This window comes from Fulvia fulva, chromosome 3 (assembly GCF_020509005.1).
Source record: "Fulvia fulva chromosome 3, complete sequence".
NCBI classification, from domain to species: domain Eukaryota; kingdom Fungi; phylum Ascomycota; class Dothideomycetes; order Mycosphaerellales; family Mycosphaerellaceae; genus Fulvia; species Fulvia fulva.
In genome coordinates this window covers 5,935,558-5,958,715 of record NC_063014.1, presented here as the reverse complement: position 1 = coordinate 5,958,715, position 23,158 = coordinate 5,935,558, and the positions used below count along the sequence as shown (strand labels likewise).

At 52.0% G+C, this 23,158-nt stretch overlaps 12 protein-coding genes across 12 annotated transcripts; 6 read left to right on the top strand and 6 right to left on the bottom strand.

The window, feature by feature from the left end:
• Positions 1-5,082: 5,082 nt before the first annotated feature.
• Positions 5,083-6,853, bottom strand: CLAFUR5_08732 (uncharacterized protein; the record flags this gene model as incomplete). The annotated part of the gene is made up of 2 exons (XM_047907880.1): positions 5,083-6,508; positions 6,561-6,853. 2 exons carry the CDS (start codon positions 6,851-6,853, stop codon positions 5,083-5,085), a joined length of 1,719 nt encoding a protein of 572 aa, XP_047759368.1.
• Positions 6,854-7,538: 685 nt separating this feature from the next.
• CLAFUR5_08731 (uncharacterized protein) lies at positions 7,539-8,507 on the top strand (the record flags this gene model as incomplete). The annotated part of the gene is made up of 2 exons (XM_047907879.1): positions 7,539-8,105; positions 8,169-8,507. 2 exons carry the CDS (start codon positions 7,539-7,541, stop codon positions 8,505-8,507), a joined length of 906 nt encoding a protein of 301 aa, XP_047759367.1.
• Positions 8,508-8,764: 257 nt separating this feature from the next.
• On the bottom strand, positions 8,765-9,346 carry CLAFUR5_08730 (uncharacterized protein; the record flags this gene model as incomplete). Its single annotated transcript, XM_047907878.1, has 2 exons — positions 8,765-8,845; positions 8,903-9,346. 2 exons carry the CDS (start codon positions 9,344-9,346, stop codon positions 8,765-8,767), a joined length of 525 nt encoding a protein of 174 aa, XP_047759421.1.
• Positions 9,347-9,549: 203 nt separating this feature from the next.
• CLAFUR5_08729 (uncharacterized protein) lies at positions 9,550-10,610 on the bottom strand (the record flags this gene model as incomplete). The annotated part of the gene is made up of 2 exons (XM_047907877.1): positions 9,550-9,690; positions 9,753-10,610. 2 exons carry the CDS (start codon positions 10,608-10,610, stop codon positions 9,550-9,552), a joined length of 999 nt encoding a protein of 332 aa, XP_047759879.1.
• Positions 10,611-11,759: 1,149 nt separating this feature from the next.
• On the top strand, positions 11,760-12,524 carry CLAFUR5_08728 (Short chain dehydrogenase citE; the record flags this gene model as incomplete). The annotated part of the gene is made up of 1 exon (XM_047907876.1): positions 11,760-12,524. One exon carries the CDS (start codon positions 11,760-11,762, stop codon positions 12,522-12,524), a length of 765 nt encoding a protein of 254 aa, XP_047759880.1.
• Positions 12,525-13,454: 930 nt separating this feature from the next.
• Positions 13,455-16,781, top strand: CLAFUR5_08727 (uncharacterized protein; the record flags this gene model as incomplete). The annotated part of the gene is made up of 1 exon (XM_047907875.1): positions 13,455-16,781. One exon carries the CDS (start codon positions 13,455-13,457, stop codon positions 16,779-16,781), a length of 3,327 nt encoding a protein of 1,108 aa, XP_047759073.1.
• Positions 16,782-17,429: 648 nt separating this feature from the next.
• CLAFUR5_08726 (uncharacterized protein) lies at positions 17,430-18,221 on the top strand (the record flags this gene model as incomplete). Its single annotated transcript, XM_047907874.1, has 2 exons — positions 17,430-18,037; positions 18,092-18,221. 2 exons carry the CDS (start codon positions 17,430-17,432, stop codon positions 18,219-18,221), a joined length of 738 nt encoding a protein of 245 aa, XP_047759885.1.
• Positions 18,222-18,371: 150 nt separating this feature from the next.
• Positions 18,372-19,178, bottom strand: CLAFUR5_08725 (uncharacterized protein; the record flags this gene model as incomplete). The annotated part of the gene is made up of 1 exon (XM_047907873.1): positions 18,372-19,178. One exon carries the CDS (start codon positions 19,176-19,178, stop codon positions 18,372-18,374), a length of 807 nt encoding a protein of 268 aa, XP_047759886.1.
• A 157-nt stretch (positions 19,179-19,335) lies between these two features.
• CLAFUR5_08724 (uncharacterized protein) lies at positions 19,336-20,136 on the bottom strand (the record flags this gene model as incomplete). Its single annotated transcript, XM_047907872.1, has 1 exon — positions 19,336-20,136. One exon carries the CDS (start codon positions 20,134-20,136, stop codon positions 19,336-19,338), a length of 801 nt encoding a protein of 266 aa, XP_047759887.1.
• A 258-nt stretch (positions 20,137-20,394) lies between these two features.
• CLAFUR5_08723 (uncharacterized protein) lies at positions 20,395-21,091 on the bottom strand (the record flags this gene model as incomplete). Its single annotated transcript, XM_047907871.1, has 3 exons — positions 20,395-20,667; positions 20,790-20,989; positions 21,040-21,091. The coding sequence occupies 3 exons, from the start codon at positions 21,089-21,091 to the stop codon at positions 20,395-20,397; spliced, it is 525 nt and encodes a 174-aa protein (XP_047759881.1).
• Positions 21,092-21,322: 231 nt separating this feature from the next.
• CLAFUR5_08722 (uncharacterized protein) lies at positions 21,323-22,120 on the top strand (the record flags this gene model as incomplete). Its single annotated transcript, XM_047907870.1, has 2 exons — positions 21,323-21,589; positions 21,641-22,120. The coding sequence occupies 2 exons, from the start codon at positions 21,323-21,325 to the stop codon at positions 22,118-22,120; spliced, it is 747 nt and encodes a 248-aa protein (XP_047759882.1).
• A 172-nt stretch (positions 22,121-22,292) lies between these two features.
• On the top strand, positions 22,293-23,071 carry CLAFUR5_08721 (uncharacterized protein; the record flags this gene model as incomplete). The annotated part of the gene is made up of 2 exons (XM_047907869.1): positions 22,293-22,490; positions 22,547-23,071. 2 exons carry the CDS (start codon positions 22,293-22,295, stop codon positions 23,069-23,071), a joined length of 723 nt encoding a protein of 240 aa, XP_047759883.1.
• Positions 23,072-23,158: the final 87 nt, after the last annotated feature.

The window sequence follows — 23,158 nt, the reverse complement described above, 5'->3', positions numbered from 1 at the left end:
GATAGCATAGCTATATAGGCCAAAGGGCACTACAACAGCTTAATGAAATATCTATCTATATATAAGGTAGAAGGGGCTAAGGTAGGTTATTATATACTAGCGGTATCTAGTATAGTAGATCGCTTTAGGTAGGAAGGTATCCTATAGCCTAATATTGTTACCGATATATAGTTTCGTTAGTATCGATCCTAGTATACCGTCTAGGTTTTCTACCTTCCTATTCGTTATAGGATAATATAGGGATACTAGACGATAATTAGCCTTAAACTGCTTTATTAGGTAGCTTATAACCCTACTTAGGAAGTTCTTGCTATTATCTAAGAGGAGCTCGCGGGGTAGCCCGTAGTCCTAATAGATTCTCTCGTATAGGAATACTATAGTCGCTTTAGCATCTGTACGCGGAACGGCCTAAGCGACTAGCTAATACGTAGCGTAATCTATCGCCGTAATAATGTACTCGTTCCCTAGTAGACTCTTCGGTAAAGGCCCTACGATATTAATCGCCTATCTCTCGAAGGGCCTAAGCTTATCGTTAACCTAGTAAAACCACGGCTCGCGTGTTTTAGGCTTATTAGGCTTCTTTTTCTACGTTAGCTAGTATCTAGGGTAGGATTCAATAAACTTTCGTACATCCTTTCTTATACTAGGCTACTAGGCTCTTGTCTCGAGCTAACCTATTAGCCCGGGCGCCGTAAAGTATCCGTATCGCTAGTATACGTAGTTTACTAGATCAAGACGCTAGGTTAGTACGAGGAAAGGCGCTGTTCCCTTATCGTCTAGAAGAATAAAGCCTAATCTAGGTTCCTTAGACTCGTCGATCGGTAGGAGTAGCTCGAATTCCCTCTTCTCGTACCTTAATTAAGCTCTCGAGGTAGGGACCGTAAGTTAGTATCTATCCCGTTAACTTGAACTACCTTATTAGTTTAGGGAATAAGTCGGTCTTGTTAGCTTTGAATCTTATAGCTACGAGTTGCTTAACCGGCTAAGCTAAGTTAGTAGGCACTTCTCTAATAAAGTTAGGCCGATAGGAGAGCGTATCGGGAACGATCGCCTCTTCTTTCTTACGATACCTAATGTCTAAGTTATATTACTAAAACTCTTTAGTCTATCGTACGATCCTCTTGCTCTAGCCCTTAGTACTATTAAGGTATCTAAGTAACTAGTGATCGGTTAGGATCGTGACAGTATAGCTATTTTCTACGTAGTTATCCTAGGTTCGGAGAGCTTCCTTAATTACTAGGCCCTCCTTTTCGTAAACTAGGTAATTTAGCTCGGCTCCCTAAAGCTTCCTTCTAGAGAAGGCTATAGGGTATAGCTAGTTGTTAGCTCCTATTTAATAGAGAGTAGCGCCTATAGCCTATTTAGATATATTAGTCTTAATCGTAAAGGGCTTCTTAGGGTTAGGCGGGATTAGTATAGGCCCTAAGGTTAGCGCGAGCTTTAGGCTCTTAAAAGCGTATACGTACTAGGCGTTCTATCGTACTAGGCGACGCTTTTTCCGCCTAAGGGACTCGTCGCTTTCCTTAAGAAGATCTAAGAGGGGTGCTACGAGTTTCGCGAAGCCCTTAATAAAGCGGCGGTAGTAGCCTACGAGGCTAAGGAACTACCTAATCTACTATATATTAGTAGGCGTATACTAACTATTAATCGCGTCGATCTTGTCTTATAGTAGCCTAATCGAATTCTTCTCGATCTAATACCCGTAGAAGGTGACTAACTTAACTCTAATGTCGTACTTCTTAGGGGAGTAGAACAGTTTAGCTTTCTTTAGGCGGTCGAAGACCTCCTTTAGCTCTTTTTCGTACTATTCCTTAGAGTCTAAGAAGACTAGGATATCGTCGAGGTATACGACGACCTTCTTCTAAAGCAGATCTCTTAGGATCTCGTTTATTATAGACTAAAACGAGGCCAGGGCGTTTATTAGCCTAAAGGGTATAACGAGGAACTCGTACTTCCTATCCCTAGTATTAAACGTAGTCTTATACGTATTAGCTAAGTTGATTAGTAGCTACTAGTACCCTAAGACTAGGTCTAGTTTACTAAAGTATTTAGCCTTCGCGACCGTGTCTAGGCACTCCTAGATACGTAGGAGGGGGAAGCCGTTTTTAGTAGTTACGGCGTTTAGGGCGCGATAGTCGATATATATACGCTACTAGCCGTCTAGCTTAGGGATAAAGAGGACTAGGGATCCCTAGGGTGAGGACGAGACCTTAATTAGTCCGCGATTAAGGAGTATCTAGATCTAGCGAGCCTATTCTCGAAGCTAACCCGGGTTTAGACGGTATACGGGCTAGTTAATAGGTCTAGAGTTACTAGTAGGGATAGTATAGTCGAAAGCTCTCTTCCGTAGGAGTCTAGCCGGGAGCTAAGCTCTCTAGATCTCTAGGAAGAGATTAACTAACGTCTAGAAGACCTAGTTACCCACCTACGGTAGCTAAGACTCGTCGTCTAGGTCCCCTACTATAGCTATAAGACGTTCGTATACCTTATCTAAGCCGTACTCCTCGAAGTCGATATTAACTAGGGCATCGTCGGGGAGTCGCCTAAGCGAGTAGAAGAGCTAGGGTCCTTCGTATCGTATAGCGAAGTCTACTAAATATATAGAGTTAAATATTTCTAGCTCGCCTTCGTCGTCCTTTAGGTCGAACACCTTAGAGTACGACCTAATCGTATAGTACCGGCTACGCCGGTCCCGTAGTCTAGTAGAGCTAGACTACTAGTTTACGTTAGGGTTAACTTCCTAGAACTACTTAAGGCCTAGGATAAGGTTAAATCCTTCTATATCGATAACTCTAGCGGGAACTATGTCCTACTAGATACTAATCTAATATAGTAGAAGGATACCCTAAGTAGAAATGATCTCCTTACCGTTTAGGAGGACGATCCTTACTAGCGGCAAGTCCCTAAAAAGCGATCGGGGGAGTTACTTCGATTTTCGGGCTAAGAGGTACACTTTAGAGGCTACGTAGTCTAGGGTAACCTTAGCCGGAACCTAACTAGGTCCTAAGCGGGTATCGATAGTAAAGAGCCCTCCGCCTATCGCTATTAGCCTCTCTATCGTATAGTCGACCTCCTCTTTAGTCTCCGACTCGGGTTCTTTAGATAAAGACAATACTCTATCCTCTTCTACTTATATCTACTAAGCCTTACCCTTAGTAGCTAGGGTCGTCCTATCCTAGTAGGATTCTCTAGGTAGGAGTATAGAGGTGTCTAATAATCCTAAGTACGTCTGCCTCGATTAAGACGTCTTAGGCTCTATTTTTTTAGCTTAGAGTAGTCGCGCGCGAAGTAGCCTATCTTACTATAGTTATAGTATTCGTCTAAGCGCCCGGAGGGGCCTCTACGATTGCCTCGCCCGCGTCTACGTCCGCCGCGGCCTCTACCGCGCGCCGAGCTACCTAAGTCGCTCCGGAGAGCTATAAAGGCTTTAGTGTCCCCGTCTACGAACTTCTCGACGGCTAATATTATTACGGCTAGCTTCTAGTCTCTTCCGCGGCTAAGATAGAGTCGCTAGTCGGCTATAATAGCCTACTAGAAGTAGACGCGGATATTCGTATTAGTCGCTCGGAAGTTACGATTATCTAGTTTAGCTAGTATATCGGGCTTTAGGCCGGCTAAAAACTTACGTAGGTAGGTAAAGTTATCTAGTAGAGGAGTTATACGGCTCCTAGTTAGCCTAAGCGACCTAATAAAGGTCCTAATACTCCTAGTTTAACGGGTAGTCTCCTACTTACGCTAGATCTGCTCCTAATAGTCTAGGTCGACTATAAGCTTAGAGATCTACGTAATTATGTCGTCGAAATCGCCGTGCCTAAGATAAGGGAGTTTTAGGCGCGTTTCTTCGATAGCTTTAAACTATAACTAGTTAAAGTCGCTACCGACGAAGCTACTAACGAGCTCTAGTTTCTCTAGGTCGGAAAGGCGTCGTTTAATAATCTATTTCTCTTTAGGCTAATCTAGGCTCTAATAGACGATATCTAGTTAAGGTACTCGTCGTTCTAAGCTTTAGACTTTAGAATAGGGGGATCCCCTATCCTAGGCGCCTTACCTCTACTAGCTAGCTCGTTATATAGGCCAAAGTTATCTTCGTCTAGGTAGTCCGCCCTATCTATCTCCGCGTCGCTATCGCGGTCAGGGCGGCGGTACGACCGAGTAGCTAGGGGTATAGCCTAAGTGGCCCTAAAGGTATCGTTTAGGCTAGTAGGCTAAGCCGCGTAGTTATCGCCTAGGGTACGACTATAGGCTAGGCCCTCTCCGACTAGATAAGTAGCGAAACCTTACTAATCCGGTAGGTAATAACCGCCTTGATTAGGGTGTTAGTTAGTATCCTCTATACTAAAGGTTTAAGTAGCCCGCCCTGTTCGTAGGAGCTAAGATAAGGTTAGTAAGGTTACCTCGCTTAGCTTTAGTACTAAGGTCCGACTGAGGCGTAAGTTAGAGACTTACAGCTTAGGAGATTCACTTATAGGCTGATTCAACCTGATAGAAAGGCTGAAAGGAAGGGAAGCTACCAGATGTGAGAACCTTGGCGAGTGTGAATCTGAGATACAGGAAAGCTACCTAAGAAAACTCTAAATACAAAGCTGAGCGCCAAGCCGGCGGTGTGTTCGGATAAGAACGTCACACATGACTGGGAGCTGCTTCTCATATGAATTCAACAATATCACGGCAACATCACAACATCACCTCTTGGTACCGCGTGGCAGTCTCAGTATTGCTTCCACGCTAGAAGAGCCTGCAGCTTGGATTCGCTTGAGATTCGCGTAGGAGCACGCGAGCAAAGGACCTCTTGCCCAAACTGAATCTTCTCAGAAGAAGTAAGAAAACTCCAAGGACCCAAGATCTTGCGACACAACATGTGCGCGTGCGACAGGCCATATCTGAGCCCCGCGGAGCGAACGCAGCTGCTTCAACGGAATGCCAACCGATAGTCCGGAAGCTGCCGGCATTTCCAAGGAGTCCAGATTCTCTCGAGGTTGATGGTCATCCCACGGACGGAGCGCCTCCTGTTGGTACTCGCTTGGACTCCTGCTTGGGGATATGCGGAGCCGCGAGGACCAGTCCACTAGCACGTGAACGCGATCAGTCTTCGAGTGCTGCGTTCTGATCTACCAGGACCAGCTGACCGGCGACCTGGCTCGCTGCTCTTGCCAATATCACGACAAGCGCATGATTGACCACCTGGCCGACTCCACCATAGAGTGGTATGACAGGCAGGTAATGCGTATAGACATCCTTGAAGGACCAGCTGTTGCCATCAACCTTGATCGCGGGTGCCTGCACTGCTTTGCCATCGACATAAGCTTCCAGCTTGATACTTTCGCTGGAGGGGCCTTCTATGCTGCCACGGACCTCAATTTCGTTGGGCGACACTCTCCTCGCCGATGCTACGCGGAGCTCAAAGCGGCTTGAACCTGGCCGATCTGATGGCGGCATGTCCCGGGGCTCATCCACGATTTGATCACTTTCGAGGGCCGGCGTCACAGGAGGCGCAATCCTCTTCTTCGCATGCTGTTCGAAGTCGTACGCATACTTGAGCAACTCCGAGTCTTGCCCATGCTTCCCAGCAAAAGTGAGATTCAAGGGCATCCTCGACTCATGCATCAGGCCCATCGTGACAGAGACGGTAGGAACACCCATGTGACGCAGAGCTCTGTTACCGTTGGAGTACTTGACACCATTTTTGAGCGCGTGCCGAGCACTCTCATCGTTGGTGTCAAGATCAGACTTACCCACATCACCAGCTGAAGGAAACGCTACGACATCGATCTCGTTTTGGTCCATCCAATCTTCAATGTCGCGCTTTCGCTGAGCTTCTAACGCAGGTAAGGCTTTTGCTATGCCCTCGACGTCCCAGATGGTCTTGGCTCCGCGGTTCTTGGCGAGTTCTACCAGCCCGGGATAGTTCATGAAGTTCTTGTGCTCCATGTATCGATCTGGGATGTAGCCCGGCGGACGTGGAAACATGATACTGCCATCGACAGAGCTCAAACCAGGATACTTAGAATCGTGGTTCGCTTTCAGGAAGTCATCCCAGAGGTAAGCCACCAGCTCGCCACGTTCTTTACCATTCCAATCGGGTTCAAACCCGACGACATTGTTCGTATGGCCGGTGACAGAGTCATCTTCGTAGTTCGTAACCAAGGGAAAGTCCGTCTCATCCACTGTTGCACCTAACTCCTCCAGGTCCTTCTTCGCTCGCTGATACAGAGCAATCACATCTTTAGAAACCACTGTGGGCTTCGCGTTCGGATCCTGGCCGCCCACATACATCGCCGGGACAGCGATGCGTTTGCCCCTGAGCGACCCCGACGCCGAAGACTTGAGATCCAGATGGGAACTCGGCCTCTCCACATGCGGCACCTCGACAAAGTTCTGCTCTCGCCAGAAGTCACCCTCTTTCGTCCTGTCCACCACAGTCAACACATCCAGAATCGCCATCATATCCTCCACACTCCGTGTATGTGGCACGATCACATCACAAGTAGGATACAACGGCCACACTCCCCTCGGCGAAATCACCCAGACCATTATTCGAAGCAGGAGAGCGCCCAGAAGACACAGTCTCAGACCCTAGCCCAAAGGCCGCAAACGATGCAGCAGTCGACGTCCCTGATCCATTCGACGAGCCCGATGAGAAAGCCGCGGTAAGGTACTCCAGATTATACGGACTCTCTGCCCTCCCATGAACGCCTCGATGCATTCCACTCGCCATCATTGGTGGTGTGTTAGTGCGGCCAATGCAGATTGCCCCAGCTGCACGGAGGCGTTCTGCTACGAAGGAGTCCTCATTCGCTACTAGATGTACCAGTGCTGGGGAGCCGGAGGAACATGTCATGCCTTTGTACTTCATCGAGTCCTTGATGGTGTAGGGAATGCCATCCAGTGGGCCGAGAGACTGATTTGCTGCGTGTCTGGCATCTGAGGCTGCTGCTTCGTCGAAGACATCTGGATTCAGGATGGGGATCGAATTCAGACATGGGCCGCGGATATCGTATGTTGCGATACGGTGGAGGTACTTTGCGACCAGGTCCACAGTGGTAAGTGATCCGGAGGTCAAGGCTTGCTGTAGGTCCGCGATCGATGCTTCGACAATGCTCTATGGATTGTATCAGTATTGTACATCAACAAAAATCGGTGTTACATACGAAAGACATGATCAGTCTTCACTTGCAATCAACTTTAGTGCAACAAAGAAGTGGTCTGTGCCCCTCGTCACATGCCAATGATCCGGTAATGTTGTTGTACTGGACAGCATCGGATCTGGCCAGTGAGCCGAAGTTGTAGCAGCTCATCCCGATCACCTGACGACAATCATTTCAAGCTGGTTGGCCGAGCGGCAAAAGGCAAGCTACTCCTCGCCTATACTTGCTCTTTTCGAGCACTGCAAGGCGTATCGTTTATCAGTGCAAGCTAGGATTCATGAACTTGTACGCCTTCCAGCAACATTTGCTGTTGTAGACATAACGCTCGTCCGTAGCGACATCATCCTTCGAACCCAACGAACCACGCACATCAAAGAAACCACCACATCAAACATGGCCCCCTCAGCAATAACCCAACTCGAATCCGCCACAATCCCCATCCAAACCAAGCCCCTCTCAGAAATCAAAGCCAGTACCTCCGAGAAAAAGAAAACAGCCCTCGAAATGATCTCCCAAGGAACCTGCCTCCCCGGCATCCCCCAGCACCCCTCCTTCGCCTCCCACCGCCAATGGACACTCGAACACATGGCCCTCGCCTTCCGCGTCTTCGCCCGCAAAGACTACTGCGAAGGCATGGCGGGCCACATTTCCGTCCGGGACCCCGAGAATCCTCACACCTTCTGGACGAACCCGCTTGGCCGGCATTTCGGGCTGCTGAAAGCTAGTGATATGATTCTGGTTGATTACGATGGGAAGGCGATTGGGGGGAATATGAGCAGACCTGCAAACGCGGCGGGGTTCTTGATTCATAGTGCGGTGCATAAGGCGCGGCCGGATGTGACGGCGGCGTGCCATACGCATTCGCCGGCGGGGAAGGCGTGGAGTGCGTTTGCGAGGCCGTTGGAGATGTTGAATCAGGATGTTACGTATTTTTATGGGGAGGCGCAGGCGGTTTATAAGGTGAGTAGAATCAAAGGAAGGAAGGAAGGAAGGCCAGGAATGGGTACTAACATGAATGGATAGGATTTTGGCGGCGTAGTATTCACAGAAGAAGAAGGACAACGCCTCGCTGCCGCCCTCGGTCCAAAGGGCAAGGGCATGATCCTGAGGAACCACGGCTTGTTGACCGTTGGGCAGACGGTCGATGAGGCGGCGTATTTGTACACACTCATGGAGCGGAGCTGTGAGGTGCAACTGCAGGTTGAGGCGGCGGCGGCGAATGGGATTCCGAAGGTCTATGCGCCGGATGAGTCGGCGAGGTATACCTTTGAGATGGCGAGTGATCCAGAGGCGCTGTACTGTGAGTTCCAACCGGATCTGGAGTATGAGGAGGAGATGTGTGGAGGGGCGCATAAGTTGTGAGCAGAGTAATGATACTATGTGTTGGCAAGTCAGCTAAGCGTGATGGTGGGATCTTCTCTACGCGCTCCTTCCTCTGCGCAACTTCAGCATCCCAGGCCAAAGGCCCATTGCCTTGAAAAGGACGATTGTTCGTGGGCTCGCATCTGTCGTGCCCTGTCTGTATGGTGTTGGTGTGTAGCTCAGTATGCCTTGATGATGCGAGAGCGATACAAGGATGCGCTCTTGATGCGGCTGATACTCATGACGGAATCTCGAGTCTATGCGCCAGCCACCTTATGACCATTCATCAACTCCCACACACCACCGTTCATGTTCAAGCTCCACTTCACGAAGCCGCCCTGCAAATTCAATCTGATCAGCTCGAACCCATCAACGTCGGGTTCTCCAGCACTCACCAACTTCGCACTCAACCCCTCAATACTCTCAATGCAACTGTTATTGATCTTATGCAACGCACTCAGTCTCTTCTGATCCAGGTCGGCCTCCAGGCGTTGCCTCATCGCCCTCTTCTCCGGGCTCGTCCACCACGCCTCACGGTCGACCTCCAAAGCGTCGAGCTGATCCGAGAGCATCCGGCAGAGATCGAGAAGGGCATCTGGAGGTGGCGCATTGGGAGTGCTTCGCTTGACGTTGTTGTACTGGATGTACTCGGTGTGGATGGAGTCGACGAGGAAGATGAGATCTTTCTTGCTGGCTTCGACTGGCTTAGGCCAGCGCTCCTTTGCGGCGGCCTCTTTGATGGAACAGATTTGACACATTGTGGTGATGTGAGGTTGATGATTGCGTCTGTGTTGGTGTTGAAAACCCGAAGTTTTGTGAGAAGGCTCAATGCTGCACATGAAATGTTACTTGTAGCGCGTGCGCGTGTTTCAGGAATTGTGAGACATAAAGTTGGTGGCGTTCATGTGAAGCTTGCGCGCCTGCCTCTAATGTATTCACCGTATGTCTAGCGCCCGTGCGCTGCTGCCTGGCTGCCTAGCTGTATGTAAAATATGCGACTCGAGAAGAAAGACCACAACTAAACCACTCAATTCACTCACTCTCAAACTACTGCATACAGCGGCCGTGGCATCTCACTTCTTGTAAGACTCGGTCGCCGTGTCTTGGGATCGATCTTCAGGCCGACGTACGCTTCTCTCCGAGCAGGATTGCCAGTGGTTACAGACCATGTCTTGAGACCGTACTATCACATGTCAGACATGGCATGTCTCGCCACAACATAATCACGTCACAGAGAATACTCACGTATGCAGCGATGGAATGCACCAGATACCGGCCAAAGGCAGCGCCATGATCGTCAAGCAGACTCTCAAAGATGAGCTTGTCCTTCTCCAGGGCTTGCTGCTCCTTCTCCTTCTTGCGCTCATCGGACATGGCACCATTCCTGCCGACGAACACGATCTCTTCATCTTCACTGTCAGGATCGATGAGGCCGTCACTCTCCATCTGTTTCTGCTTCTCGTCCCATTGCTGAACAAAGCCGCGCACTTCCTCTTCTAGGTTCTGCAGAAGACCCTTTGCGCCTCTCGACTTCTTCAGCTTCGCCCGAAGGTCAGATGTGACCTTGTTCGCGGCCGCCTCGTCTTTCGATGCTGGTACTCTGGCTGCCTCGGCGCGCTTTTGACGATCTCTCGCGGACTTGGCGTATTCGGCATCCCACAGAGGAGCGAGTATGTACGGCACGCGGTGGACTGGATATGTGGGCTGCACTTGCCAATCGCTAGGGAGTGGCGGTTCGGCGTGGGGGTTGCTCAGAAGACGATCGTTCTCCCATCGTTGCCGGCGTCTGCTGCCCTCTTTGCCCTTGAGCAGAGCTTCGCGTCTGTTCTGACTATCACGGCGAATTGGCTCGCGTCGCTTGTACACAGTATGCACGGCTTCAATCTTGGGTCGCGGTGGCGCATGTTGGACTGGAAGTGGACGCTCGTCGAGAGGAATGTCGATGGTGACGTGAGTACCTCGCGCCGGTCGCGGTGAGCCTGCAGAGATGCTTGTCGCTCCCAGAGCGTCAGCAACCTGGGAGACTGTATCTGCAGCCGTCCATGCTTCGACGCGTTCGATCGAAGTCGCGGGCGTGGCCAAGAGCTCGGGGTGGATAGCCATTGGGGTGGGATGGGCACGAAACGAGGGCTGAAGCGAATGTGACGAGTCGATATCGGCTGGCAGCGCTACTTCTGTACGAGAGGTTGGCTTGACAAGATTCGGGAGCAGAGGAAGGAGACACGAAGCATCAGGGAGTGACAGGGACGTGGTACAGTATCGACATGACGGGTCAATGGTCATGCATCATCCATCCCGGCCATCGGATCTAGATAGTGCGCAACCAATCAGCGTAGAGAACTCCAGGCACGAGCTCGGACAGTCAGACATGTCCGCGGCCAAAAACATCTTCCACACATGGTCACCGAAACATCACTCATATCGATGACTGGTCTGCCGGGACAGACATCTGTCGTCCCTCCGTCGATAGGTGTGAGTAGAAGAGATCTGGGGATGAGGATACGAACAACGATGTCTGGAGAGATCAGGACACAAGAGAGCATTACTCCAACATGGAGACAGGATCTGCAAGGCCGTCGGCGCAAGCTCGTGAAAGGAAGCGCCTCGAGCAAAAGAATGAGACATACACCGTTGCTGCCTGTTCCACGACGGGAGACTCTCCACCTGTAGACCGCGCTTTGCTGCGAAGCGCTACCTGCAGCTTCGGACACAGGAGTGCAGAGCCAAGGTCTTCCAGACTGCACAGTCAGCGGTACACAGCATCGCCACGTGAGTACAATCTCGTCACTTATGAGTGCTTTCTCTGTCAGCCACAAGCTTTGTGCATTCTTTGTGCCGGGTATCTCTCAGCTTGTCGTACCACTATGCCCGATCTGTACAGCAGAGCTTAGGCTGTGATAGGTATCATTCCTTCAAAGGATTGTTCAAGCAGATGTGGACAACGGTTGTGCTATTTGGCACATGGAATCATGAAGGAGAAGTGCTTCGAGCTCATGCCGTCGGACTTGGCCATTGGTCATCATCCCGATCATGTAGCGAAAACTGGCGCCTAAGTTGCGATTGCAAACGAAGCGATGCACCTGCAGTGTGGGATATAAGTCGAGCTCCTCGAACCTCACCCCAACAGCAGCTACAAACACAAACGTCAAACACTTCCAGATCACCTTCCAGCAACACGATCGACTGAGGACCCGGCAATACAGCACGAGAAAGCAACATCGACGGAGAACACATCAACCCTCCTGCAGCAAAATGCCTTCCATCGCAGATCTGCCACGTCCGGTCAAGACATACCACACCCAGACCTATGACCGCATCTCGCCATCGAATGCCCAGTTCAAGGGAGAAGGCAAGACTGTGTTGATCACAGGCGGCGTGACAGGTCAGTCAACCAAACCAGCGCCTGCCATGGAGCCGACTACTAACACACAGTCCGACCGTCCACGCATGATTGAAGTCCTCTCCTCCGTCGGGCCCATCGATGTCCTGGTCCTAAGCGCCGCAGCCTCTCACAAACACGTCAAATCTACCTCCATCGACCCCGCCGAATTCGACGAGACCTTCACAACCAACATCCTCGCCTGCTACGACATGGTCCGCGCTTACATCTCCCAACCCTCTCCCTCCAACAAGACCGTCATCAACGTCTCCTCGGGCGCTGCACACGTCACTCTGCCCGGTCAGGTAGGCTACGGCGCATCTAAGGCGGGGTTCTTGCATGTCCTGAGTGCGATGGCGGCGGAGTACTCGCCAGAGACCGATGGGGTGAGACTGATGAGTATGCCTCCGGGCACGATTCTGACGGACATGGCGAGGAAGACGGGGTATGGGGAGGCGGATTTCCCGTGGGAGGATGAGAAGTTGCCGGGAGACTTTGCGGTGTGGTTGGCTGGGAATGAGGCGGATTTCTTGCATGGGCGGCTGGTTTGGGCGCAGTGGGATGTTGAGGAGTTGTTGGGCTTGAGGAAGAGGGCGGAGGAGGAGCCGGGGTTCTTGAAGTTGGGGTTGATATTTTAGGGATGAGTCGAAAGGTCGTCATAGGAGGAAAGGTGACGGAGCTGAATGGCGTGCAGGGGATAGCATCTTGTTTCGATGCTCTGCAGTTGGTTGCTCAGGTTGACGATGCTCACAGCTAGTGCTCGGTATGGTCAATGCAGACTCTGAACAAGAGTGTGTGCATCGCACTTACTTTTGGCTATGGTGACCCATGGCAAGTAGCGATTCGCCGACAGCGATATGAGTGCTGACCCCCACACGTTGTCCGAAGCAGCCTAGCTTTGTCTCACATTCCAGCCCTTACCTCAAATTCGACTTCAACAGCAGCTCTTCTCTGATGCAATAGCATCAACATCACCTAGTACTCCGGCTTGCGATAGCGTCTCGTCTTCGATCCGTTTGATATAAAGCCCTCCATAGGTGTAGCAACATCTGCGCGAGACCGACAACGCTCTTCCCTCTGCTCTCCTAGCCGCGCCCCGATCTCGATATGGCAAGACTGAATGTGAAAGACATATCTTGGGTAGTCAAACAGTATAGCCATGGAGATGAGACACTACGTGATGGAAGGTCATATTGGCCAAGAGACGGGATTCCGAGGAGATGTGTATGGCAAGGGCTTCTACATACATCGCGTCAGGTCAACACGCACCATGGTGTACACGTACTTGGGTTTCATTTCTCTGGACGCATGGCTGGTATTGTAGACCTATTGACGACTGCCACGACCGTGAACAATTGTAGGTGAATGGCCATCCCAAACTCACCCGCGACACATGCGCCTCGCTTAAGCAAACAATGGCGACTTTCTTTGTTATTGTCGCAAAATTACACCTGCTAGATGCGATTTCTCTCATTGTCGTTTATCAGAACTTGCAAAACAACACTCCATCTCTTGCAACCTCGAAGTTGCCGTCTACTGATCATAACACCACCTTGACCAGCGCCACGATGCATCAATGCGTGACAGCATTTGTGATCGGTGCCAGCATTGGCACTGTCAATGCTGTGCTCACGGCGTTCTGGTGGAATTGGAATGCTCAGGACCACGATCGCACTGCTGATAAGGAAACTCAGACGGAGACAGAAACACCACTCAGGAAGGACGGCACTAGCGAGGAGGACGCCACTACTACGAAGGATGACGAGACCACGAAGGATGACACACCTAAGAAAGACGGCACATCTCAGAAGGACGGCGCGACCAAGAAGGATGGCATAACCACGAACGATGGCACAACCACGAATGATGGCACAACGAAGAAAGACAGCACAGCCAAGAAAGACAGCACAGCCAAGAAAGACACGCCACCAGGCTCAAGTGATTCCTCGGCCGAGCAGGAGGACCAGAACTTTGCAGGCTTTGGACGTGAGAACCCGGCTAAGACAATCGAGAGGCTGGAGAGACAACTCGAGGAAGAGAAAGAAAAGACACGTCTCGCAGAGATCGAGAGGCAACTGTTCGAAGACCGTGCAACGAGGTCCCAGAACGAGATTCGCAGACTCAGTAGAGAGGAGCGCAATCTCAGGAGGCTGAGCACCAGTCTCAGCGCAGCCCAATCTGCACCAATCCCAACAAGAAGCCCGCCACGAGATGCAGCCGCTGACGAAAGAGACTTGTGTGAGGCACAGCAGCAGCTGAAGACTACGACAGCTGATTTGGCGACAAGGCAACAGGAGCTCGAGGTGGCCGAGGCGAAGCTCAAGAACATCAGCAGCGAATTGTCAAATGAGGAGAACAGACTGAAGACCGCGACCGATGAGCGAGATCTCGCCAAAGGCGAGGCTGTGAATGCGCAGACATTGACCAACGCTGCGAAGAAGGAGCTTGGAGCCACCAAAGATGAGCTCGATGGGCTGACGAAGAGAAAGGCTGCTGCTCAAGAAGATCTCAGCTCCCTCGAGGCTCAATTGAAGGAGACGCGCAAATCACTCAAGTCGCTTGACGAAGAGCTCGAGAAGAAGACTCGTAAGGCGCAAAAGGAACTTGAGTCGAAGCTGGAGCAAGAGAAGAGCGCTCGTACAGCTGCTCAGAAGAACGAACTCGAAGAGAAGGCTCGTATGGCAAAGGACGAGCTTGACTCGAAGCTGGAGCAAGAGCAGAGCGCTCGTACAGTCGCTTACGAGGACGAGCTTGAGGAAAAGAAACGAAAGAACCTCAAGGACCTCGAGGATGACCTGAAGACGAAAAGACAACAAGATCTTCGAAGTATGGAGGACGAGCTGAAGGAGAAGAAGCGACAAGATCTCGAGAACCTCGATAACGAAGTAGAGAAGCAGAGACGAGCTGTCGACGCAAACTTCGATAAGGAGCTAAAGAGTAAGCAACAGGCTCAGGCCCTTCTTGACCAAGACTTGGAGCAGAAGAAGAAGGAGAAGAGTCAGCTCCAGGAAGACTTTGACTCTACGAAGCGCGACATGGTGACGCAATACCGGAGAGCTCAAGGCCGCATGAAAGTACTGGATGGCCAGGTGGCCGCTGCGCAGCAACAGCTCAATGATATGCACAAGCAGCTTGGAATGCAGGGCGCGCCTACGCAGCCCTGGACTCAGCCTCAACCTTCAGCGGATGAAGTGCCCGGGCAGAGCTTAGATAGCCAAGCCACGGGTGAAGAGATGGAAGGCGTGGAGGGAGGCGATGGGATGGAGATTGACGACGCGACCGCGCAGATTCAGCCCATCGACCAGGCGAACGAGGCCGACAACCCAGTAGCACAGACTACTGCTGGCTGGTTTGGAAGCAGTGGCGCGCCTACTCCGCCTGCGATGCGCCCTCCCACCACACAGGAGCCGCAGAGCGATGGCTTCGATGTTGGCAGTGAGGATGAGATTGCTCGCGCTCTCCAGCAAGAAAGCCAGGAGCACCGCGCCGCGCATGGCCTACCGCCACAGAGCTCCCAGCCACCAGTCGTAGACGCATCGACTGCCGCACAAAGCGTTGCTGCAGAGGTGGTCGGCGGCCGCGCGGCCGCGTCATCTTCGAATGCTCCCGAGCCGGACTACTCCAAGCCTCCAAAGCAAGCTGAAAGCAAGATCACTGCCGAGAGACCTGCCGCCAAGTCTGCGGTGCCACCAACAGATCAAGCGGTTGGTCCTTCTCAGCAACCGCGGAAGATCAAGCCACTGCGTCGCAATCCAGATGTGGCTCCATCAGATCTGCCACCGGAGCGCGACGTCAAGGAGTTTTACGCCTTACGAGATGATACTACAGCTCCAGTCACCATAGCTCAGCTCTGCAAGAGATTCAAGATCTTCCCAAGTGATGCCCAACGCTACAACAGATTCCTCAGTTTCTTGCAGGGGCTCGACTATATTGTCGTCGAACGACTACCAAGCAATAGTCGGGTGCGGCAGTATCTGGACGAGCGTCGCGGCACGCAAATAACCTTGTCCGACTTTCGCGAACACTTTGACATCTCCGAGACGGCTGAAATCATTCATGGCAGACTGCTCGAGCAGTTGGAAGAGGGCACTGCATTCGAGGAATCCTCACTGCCTAGCGATGAAGATTTGATCGAGTATTACGAGGCGAGAGGCCAAGAAGCCGTGACTTTGGAAGATCTGTGCAAGCATTTCGAGCTTAGAGAGGACGATCATGACAGGCTTCGCAGGAGACTGCAACGACTCAACTTGGACCTCTTGGAGTCGGTCCAGGTCACTTCTCCTCCAGATGACGATGAGAGTGATGCTGATGAAGACGAGGATCAAGGCCCCAATGGGAGCGGAGCTGACGGCAAGGCACCGGATGATTATGATCAAGATGATGATCAAGGATCCAATGCCGGCGGAGCTGACAGAGAGGCACAAAATGATGATGACCAAGACGCGCACGATGGCTCGGTCGACTTAGACGAGCTGGGTGAACGCGAAGACCGCGAAACGGGCGACTCAGGTTCTGAGGGTCAAGATACGAATCCAAGCGACGACGACAATCAAAGCACCGAATCTAAGGAGTCCGAAGACGTATTAGCGTTGAAGCCTGTTGCCAACCCCTTCAACCCTAACCCTATGCCCTTCCGGCCCGTGTACAAAGACTCAGACAAGCCGACGGAGCCGAAAGAGCCTGATCCCGCTCCTCTCTACGGCCAACAGTCCTCATCGGCGTACACTCGCGTTGTTTACCAAGGTTCGTACGGCAGTGGAAGTACAGGAACATACCAGCCGACCCAGCCCGCCTACGCTCCTCCTTACGGCCAGCCGTCTTCACCGGCATATACTCCCTACAATAGTGGAGGAACATACAGACCGACAATGCCCGGCAACGGCAAAGCTCCTTGATGCCGAGCGCTTCGTTGTAGTACTCATGATGAGGCATTTACTTGAAGCTAGTCACGAACAAGGGAAAATAGAGTGGACAGACAAAAAAGCTCCTTCCAGACAATCCATTGTCCAGCGTCATGATAAGGCACAAGGCTATTGTTCTGAACTGTTACCTTGAGTTTCGAACATCGCAGTGGGTACGCTTCATTGTACGGTGTACATTGAGTTTTGTTGACCGTCCTACATGGTCTTTTGTGCTAGAGGATTGAGCCTTTGGCAAGTGTATAACATGCTTGTACATAACGATGCTCTCTTGATGCTCCAGCTGCGACCTCACCTCACAAAAACTCATACCAACGTCACCTTTGCTGGCAAAGTTTGACACAGGCTACAGATCACCCAGCTCCAAATCCTACAACCTAACTCTCGTTCAGAACGCCACAGACCGAACTAATCATGCTAGACCAACCGCAATACGATCATGGCCCCCTTTTGGACCGCTACCTTCAACGAAGAGGACTACCGATCACCCTCACTCCCGCGGAGATCTGCCGTCTCGATCCAAAGGAAAGTGCCTACGACTACGCTCTTTTCGTAGTTAGGCATTTCAACGTCACCGAGATAGTGAGCAGGATCAACGAACTTGCTTGGCGGGGAGCTCCTGAAATGAAAATACCTTGCTTCGATTCTCGCATTCATATGGCCCTAGTACGTCGAAGTGACGAGACTGGCATGAGTGTTGAGCGCACCCTCTCTGAGATCAACAACGAAAGACGTCGTCGAGGCCTCAAGCCTTTAAAACACGGACGTGGTCGTCAGGCTTGGTCAGACGAGGAGGACAGGTCACTCAAACACCTCAAGGAGGTGTTACAACTGCCATGGGCAGCCATTGCCGAACATTTCCCACACCGAACCGTGGGAGGTATCTCAAATCACTACTTCGAGATCAAGAACGAGAAACGAACAACTGACATACCAACATCCATCGAAGCTGCATCAGAGTCCACGTCGGAACCACCCAAACAAACATCCACCAAAGACGTAAGCTACGACGAATTCAGCAAAGTCGTCCACAGAAGAGTCCGCCGCCTCGCTGCTCACCTCGAAGTCCTTCGGAAGAGCCCAATCACCCTCACCAAAGCCGGTATGAACTACATCATCGAGACCCTTCCCAAGGAATCCAAGAAATCTGCTCAAGCCATCAGAGCCCAACAGATCTCTCAGGCCGAGAAAGCGAAGCGCATAGTATCTGTGATCGACAAACTCTTGATCAGGTATGTGGAACGCATGAAGAATGATTACCACTCGCTAACTTTGTACCATCTTAGGTTCATCGCGGCCGCTGCGGGAGAGGATACTAAGGATGGTAAGGAAGCGTTGACATCCATGTTGTTCAGGAAGAGGATGGAGGAGGATGAGATTCTGTTCGCCCCCTTGAATGATAAGGAGACTAAGTAAGTTCAGTGGTCTTGATCGTAGACTCGGGAGCTACATGTTAGGACCAGGCTGATGTTCTCGTGGTTACGTTCGTACTGTACAATGCTAATACAACCTTCCAACACAACTCTGTCTTTCTGATCATATCTCTCCAACCCTCACTTCATCACCCTAGCTCAATCGAAACATTTCATCAACCACCACAAACATCTCCCTCGCCATAGCCTTGAACCTCTCCCTCTTATCCGCCTCACATGCCGAAAATCTGTCCGGATGCCAAGTCCTTCGCTCCTCCATCGGATCGAGGCCCGGGACCCGCCAAAACGCCGCACGAACGTTGCACTCGCAGACTGGGAGTGCACGATGTTGTTCGGCATGGCACTTGGCATTGGTGCATCGGACGGTGGTCGGTGGAGAGGGGAAGCTTTCCAGACTTGCGTAGTCTGCCGACATCATCTCGACCTTGGTGCGCCAGGCGACTATTGCGTCTTGAGGATTTGGTTGAAAGGCCGGAGCTGGTTGCTCATACTTTGGTGGAGGGGTGGCGTGTCGTGGTGGTGTTTGTGGCGTCTGCTCTCGTGGAGAGTCCGGCGAAGTCGAGGTGTTGAGCCCAAGCAGACACACGAGGACCCAGCAGAAGACGGCAAAAGCCAGTGTGAGAACGTCGTACACAAACATGCCCACCTCTTGAATGTCTGGCCATGGAAAGTTTGAATCGCCAGCAGAAGTGCGAAGCAGTTCATCCTCGAGCATCTCGTTCAACAGTCTGATAGCCTCCTGAAATCGAGACAGCTTTTGATCAGCTCGATCATGAGCCGCCCATGCTTCGCTACACCGCCTGATGTCAGACTTGTCGTAGATTTTTGAGGACCAGTCTCGTGCGACCAAGTATGCTTCGTCGACCCTTTGTCTCCATGCTGCTGCATCTTGCTCGGCCAGGCGGATGCCTGCGCGCAGTTTTTTGACGCTGCAGTGCATCGCGACAAGTCTGGTGGTTGTGGAGAGTCGGACTGAGGGAATGGAAATTTTGAGGGAAAAGGAACTTGGTGATTAAATGGAAATGTGTCATGTGCCAATCTCCAAAAAGTGAGTGAACACCCGTGCAAACGCCGACCCTCCTCCACCCCAAATTCACTCACGCCACCTTAAGCATCTCCATAACAACAACAAAAGTCTCCGTCGCCATCTCCTGAAACTCCTTCCTCTTATCCTCTCTACACGCCGCGAACTTATCCGGATGCCAGGCATTCCGTTCCCTTTTCAAATTCAAACCGGGCACCTGAGCCAACGTGTGGCGAATCTGGCAGCTACAGAGCGGTAGCTTTCGGTGCTGCTCATTGCATGCCTGGTTGTAACAGAGTGAGTTGGAAGGAGGTGTTGGGAACTTCTCTATGCCTGCGTAGTCTGCGAAGCACGCGGCACATTGGTCTCGCCATTGGGCGAGGGTGGGCTGTCCGGGCCATGATCGTGCTGGTGGAGGTGGAGCTGGAGCGGGGTGATGTGGTGGAGGCGGTGCAGTATGGGAGCTACTAGGATGATCCTCTCGACGAAGTGGAGAGCGAGGAGGTGGCGTGGGTGGTTCCTGTGGTGGCGGAGGACCGTACTGCATCTCAGGCATGAACCATCTCATCAGACGAGCGAAAGGAGACGGCGCGGCAGGAAGTGGGCGACTGTGTATTCGTGGCATTGCGTCGAGCAGGTCCTTCTCCATCTTCTCCCACTTCGCATATGCGGTCACTACTTTCGTCAGCTGTTGTTTCAGAAATTCGTGGTTCTCGCGTGCCTCTCTCAGCCGCCTGAGACCATCTGGGGTGTCGTAGGCCTTGCGGTAGCAGTCTGACTCGACCAGATATGCCTCTTCAACCTGGCGCCCAAGCGCTGTGCGGCGTAGTTCGAGTGTGATGAGATCTTCGCGGACTTCTTGGAGGGTGGGCATCGTGCTTGTGTGTGTCGAGTTGGACAGCTAGTGGTAGAGATGATTTCAGGAGGTGAAGGCACGATGCGGCGTATATGAGTTTAGAACGTGCAGTCATTAGGGTTGTGTGTTATTGTGTCGGCTCTACGTGTTATTGTGCTGGTTACAATAAAATTGTAATGGAATCCAAGGCGCCAACAAAGAACTGTCTCCTGTAGGTCTTCGCGTTGCCAGCCTAGATTCACCTTGCCAACTCCGATTCGACTCGCCAACTTTGGTTCACTTACCCAAATGTCCGGCGCTCGCGGCGGCATCGGCCGAGACATGGTATCCAAGCCTGAAGAACTGTTGGTTAGTGGGTGCGTATGGCTCAGCCTGTCTCTTTGCCTCCTTCGCCTGCTTCTGCTCCTGATGTCTCTGCTGCACCGCCACCACCCGCCTCTCAATCTTCGCCTTCTCCTCGCATAGTCTCATCCTGAAAGACAACAGCTGCTCTTCCAGCAACTTCAAGTCGGCCTTGCTGCTCTCCAAAGTCTTCATCGCTTCCATTCCCTATGAGATCTGTCAGTCATACCCGACACACGCGCTGTGACAAGAGCATCAACGGGCGCGAGAGTGCTGCGAGTCGAGGTGCCTCCACATCGAATGTCACTAATTGGTGGTGCGAGGCTTACCTGAGTCTCCGCCCATGCTCTGGCCTCCACGTGGTGGTAGCACTCCAGACCCAACTGCATGGATGCGACGAATGTCTCCTTGGTATCGAGGCAGTGTATCTCTTGCTTCGTGATCTCCTGGTGTCGCCTCTTGACATCATTTTCGACGGCCATGATCGCGAACTCAAGCACTTCGACAAACGGAGAGGGCTGGCGAACAGCTACGTTCAAGTTAGTCAGACAGACTGTTGCACAATGTGATGGAGTGTACCTTGGATCTCGACCTCGAGCTCACGGGCGGCTTTGCTTGTGCTGTTCCCCATTGTATGCTTGGTGTTGGTGTTTGTTTGTGGTTGAAGGTAAAGTTGCGGTCGGAAGATGTTGTGCAAGTGAAGCTCACGATAGCTCCGTGCGTGTAGATCAAAGCGAGCTGTCCAGCAGCTGAAACGTGAAATGATGCAAACGCCGTCCGCAGCGCGTATGAGCCGTTGCCAAGCTCCCATGTGACGACCGCAGATCACCCACGAGCTGCGGGCCTTATAGATCTTCTCAAAATGCTGCAGAGCAACGCTGCATCTAAACATACCAAGTTCACATCCGAGTACACAATATACAGCACAATGCCACCCTCCAGCACGAACGCATCAAGCAAAACCTGCCATCTCCTGGTACTTCCTGCAGAGATCCGCAACCTCATCTGGGAGCTTCTCGTCTCGCATGAGAAGGTCCTCTTCTCCAAGACGACTCGTCTTTATGGACCTTTAGGACCTACACACGAAGCCCTGAGAGGTTCGCCCCCGATCACTCGAGTCTCTCAGCAGGTGAGTCACTCATGATATGATCTGGCCGAGGGGCTACTAAATGTGATCCAGATCCGCGCCGAGTCGCTCTCGCTCTACTTCGCGCTGAATACCTTCGCTGCCAAGCTCACAGATCGCGCAGCTCGCTTAGCTCTCTGCAACGTCGTGGACGCCGCCGGCCCGCATGCTGCCGACATCAGGAAGATCGAGTTCGAAGGGCACGCCATTGCGATGATGGGCTGGGTCGATCGCTCTCATTTGCAAACCATGCACATGAAGCATACCTTCATGATTGACGACGTCCAACAGCCTTCCAGTGTCAAGGTAGCCGGTGAAGCGGGAGGGCTGATGCTGACTGGACACTCCGACGAGTCCGTCCAGATGCTGCATGATCAGGTAGCAGCTGATGCGCAGAGCATGGAGAGGCGTATTGTGGCCACGATGGAGTATACCAATGCCCAGGGTCGAGGATTTGAGATATGGAGTCATGTGCTTGAGTGGAGCAGACATCTGGCGCGCGTCGATCTGAAGCGCTGGGCGCCTGGCTTTTAGACCAGCCAGCGGTGATGTTCAGAAGCAACAGGGATCCGACAGGCGTTTTGGACCCTGCATGTGAAGATCGGCATTAGCGTTTGCTTACTTCTTGGATGCAAGATCATTACTTTCCCACCATTGTGCGACCCCTTCCTTCTCGCCAACATCTCGCCAACACCGAGACGACAGCATGGCGCCCAACCACTCGAGACCAGACAGAGTGGCGTGTCATCTACTAGCACTGCCAGCAGAGCTGAGGAACCGAATCTGGGAGTTTGCCATAGATTATGGCGCGCCACTTCACTGTCTCCCGATCGTACTATACGGTGCACCACCATATGGCTCCTCCCTCAAGATCGCATTGGCTGTGACACAAGTGTGTCGCCAGGTAGTAAAGCGCAGAAAGAGCAGACAGGAGGTTAGACTGACCACCACCATGACCAGATCAGGGCCGAAACCCGCGAGATGTTCTACACCTCCAACACATTCGCCGTGCGATTCGATACCGCCCCCGCCCACCGCAAGACGATCCGCTGGCTCGACGGCCTTGGCGACAATGTTGTATTCATTAATCGGATTGAGGTGGTCGGTCTGTGTCGGAAGCACCTGCCCGCGGTAGATGGTCGAGCGAGACCCTATGCGGTTCCGGTGGCTTTCAGGATATCTTTCAAGGGATTAGATGCTCAGATCCAGGTCACTGCTACCAGACTACCTGGATTCGACGCCGCTAATTATCGTCCATGGCGCGTGAGAGAGCAGGAAATCAAGGCCGCAAATGCGTTGATAGAGGAAGACGCGAAGTGGATGCAAGAGCGCATTCAGAGTTGGATTCGAGCCACCGAGGAAGCCCATCCAAGACTCAGATTGTGGCAGACACTTGTGCGAGAGGGTTCGCAGATGGGTAGCATTGGCATGAAAGGCGGATTCTTCCACCTTGTGCGAATTCTTCCACCTCGAGTCTACACTTAACAGCGAGGACAAGCTCCCACGCTGTTGAGGATTGAATAGCGAAGCGGTTTTTGGCGTTGTAAGCCGAAGTGACTTTCTGTGCTCAAG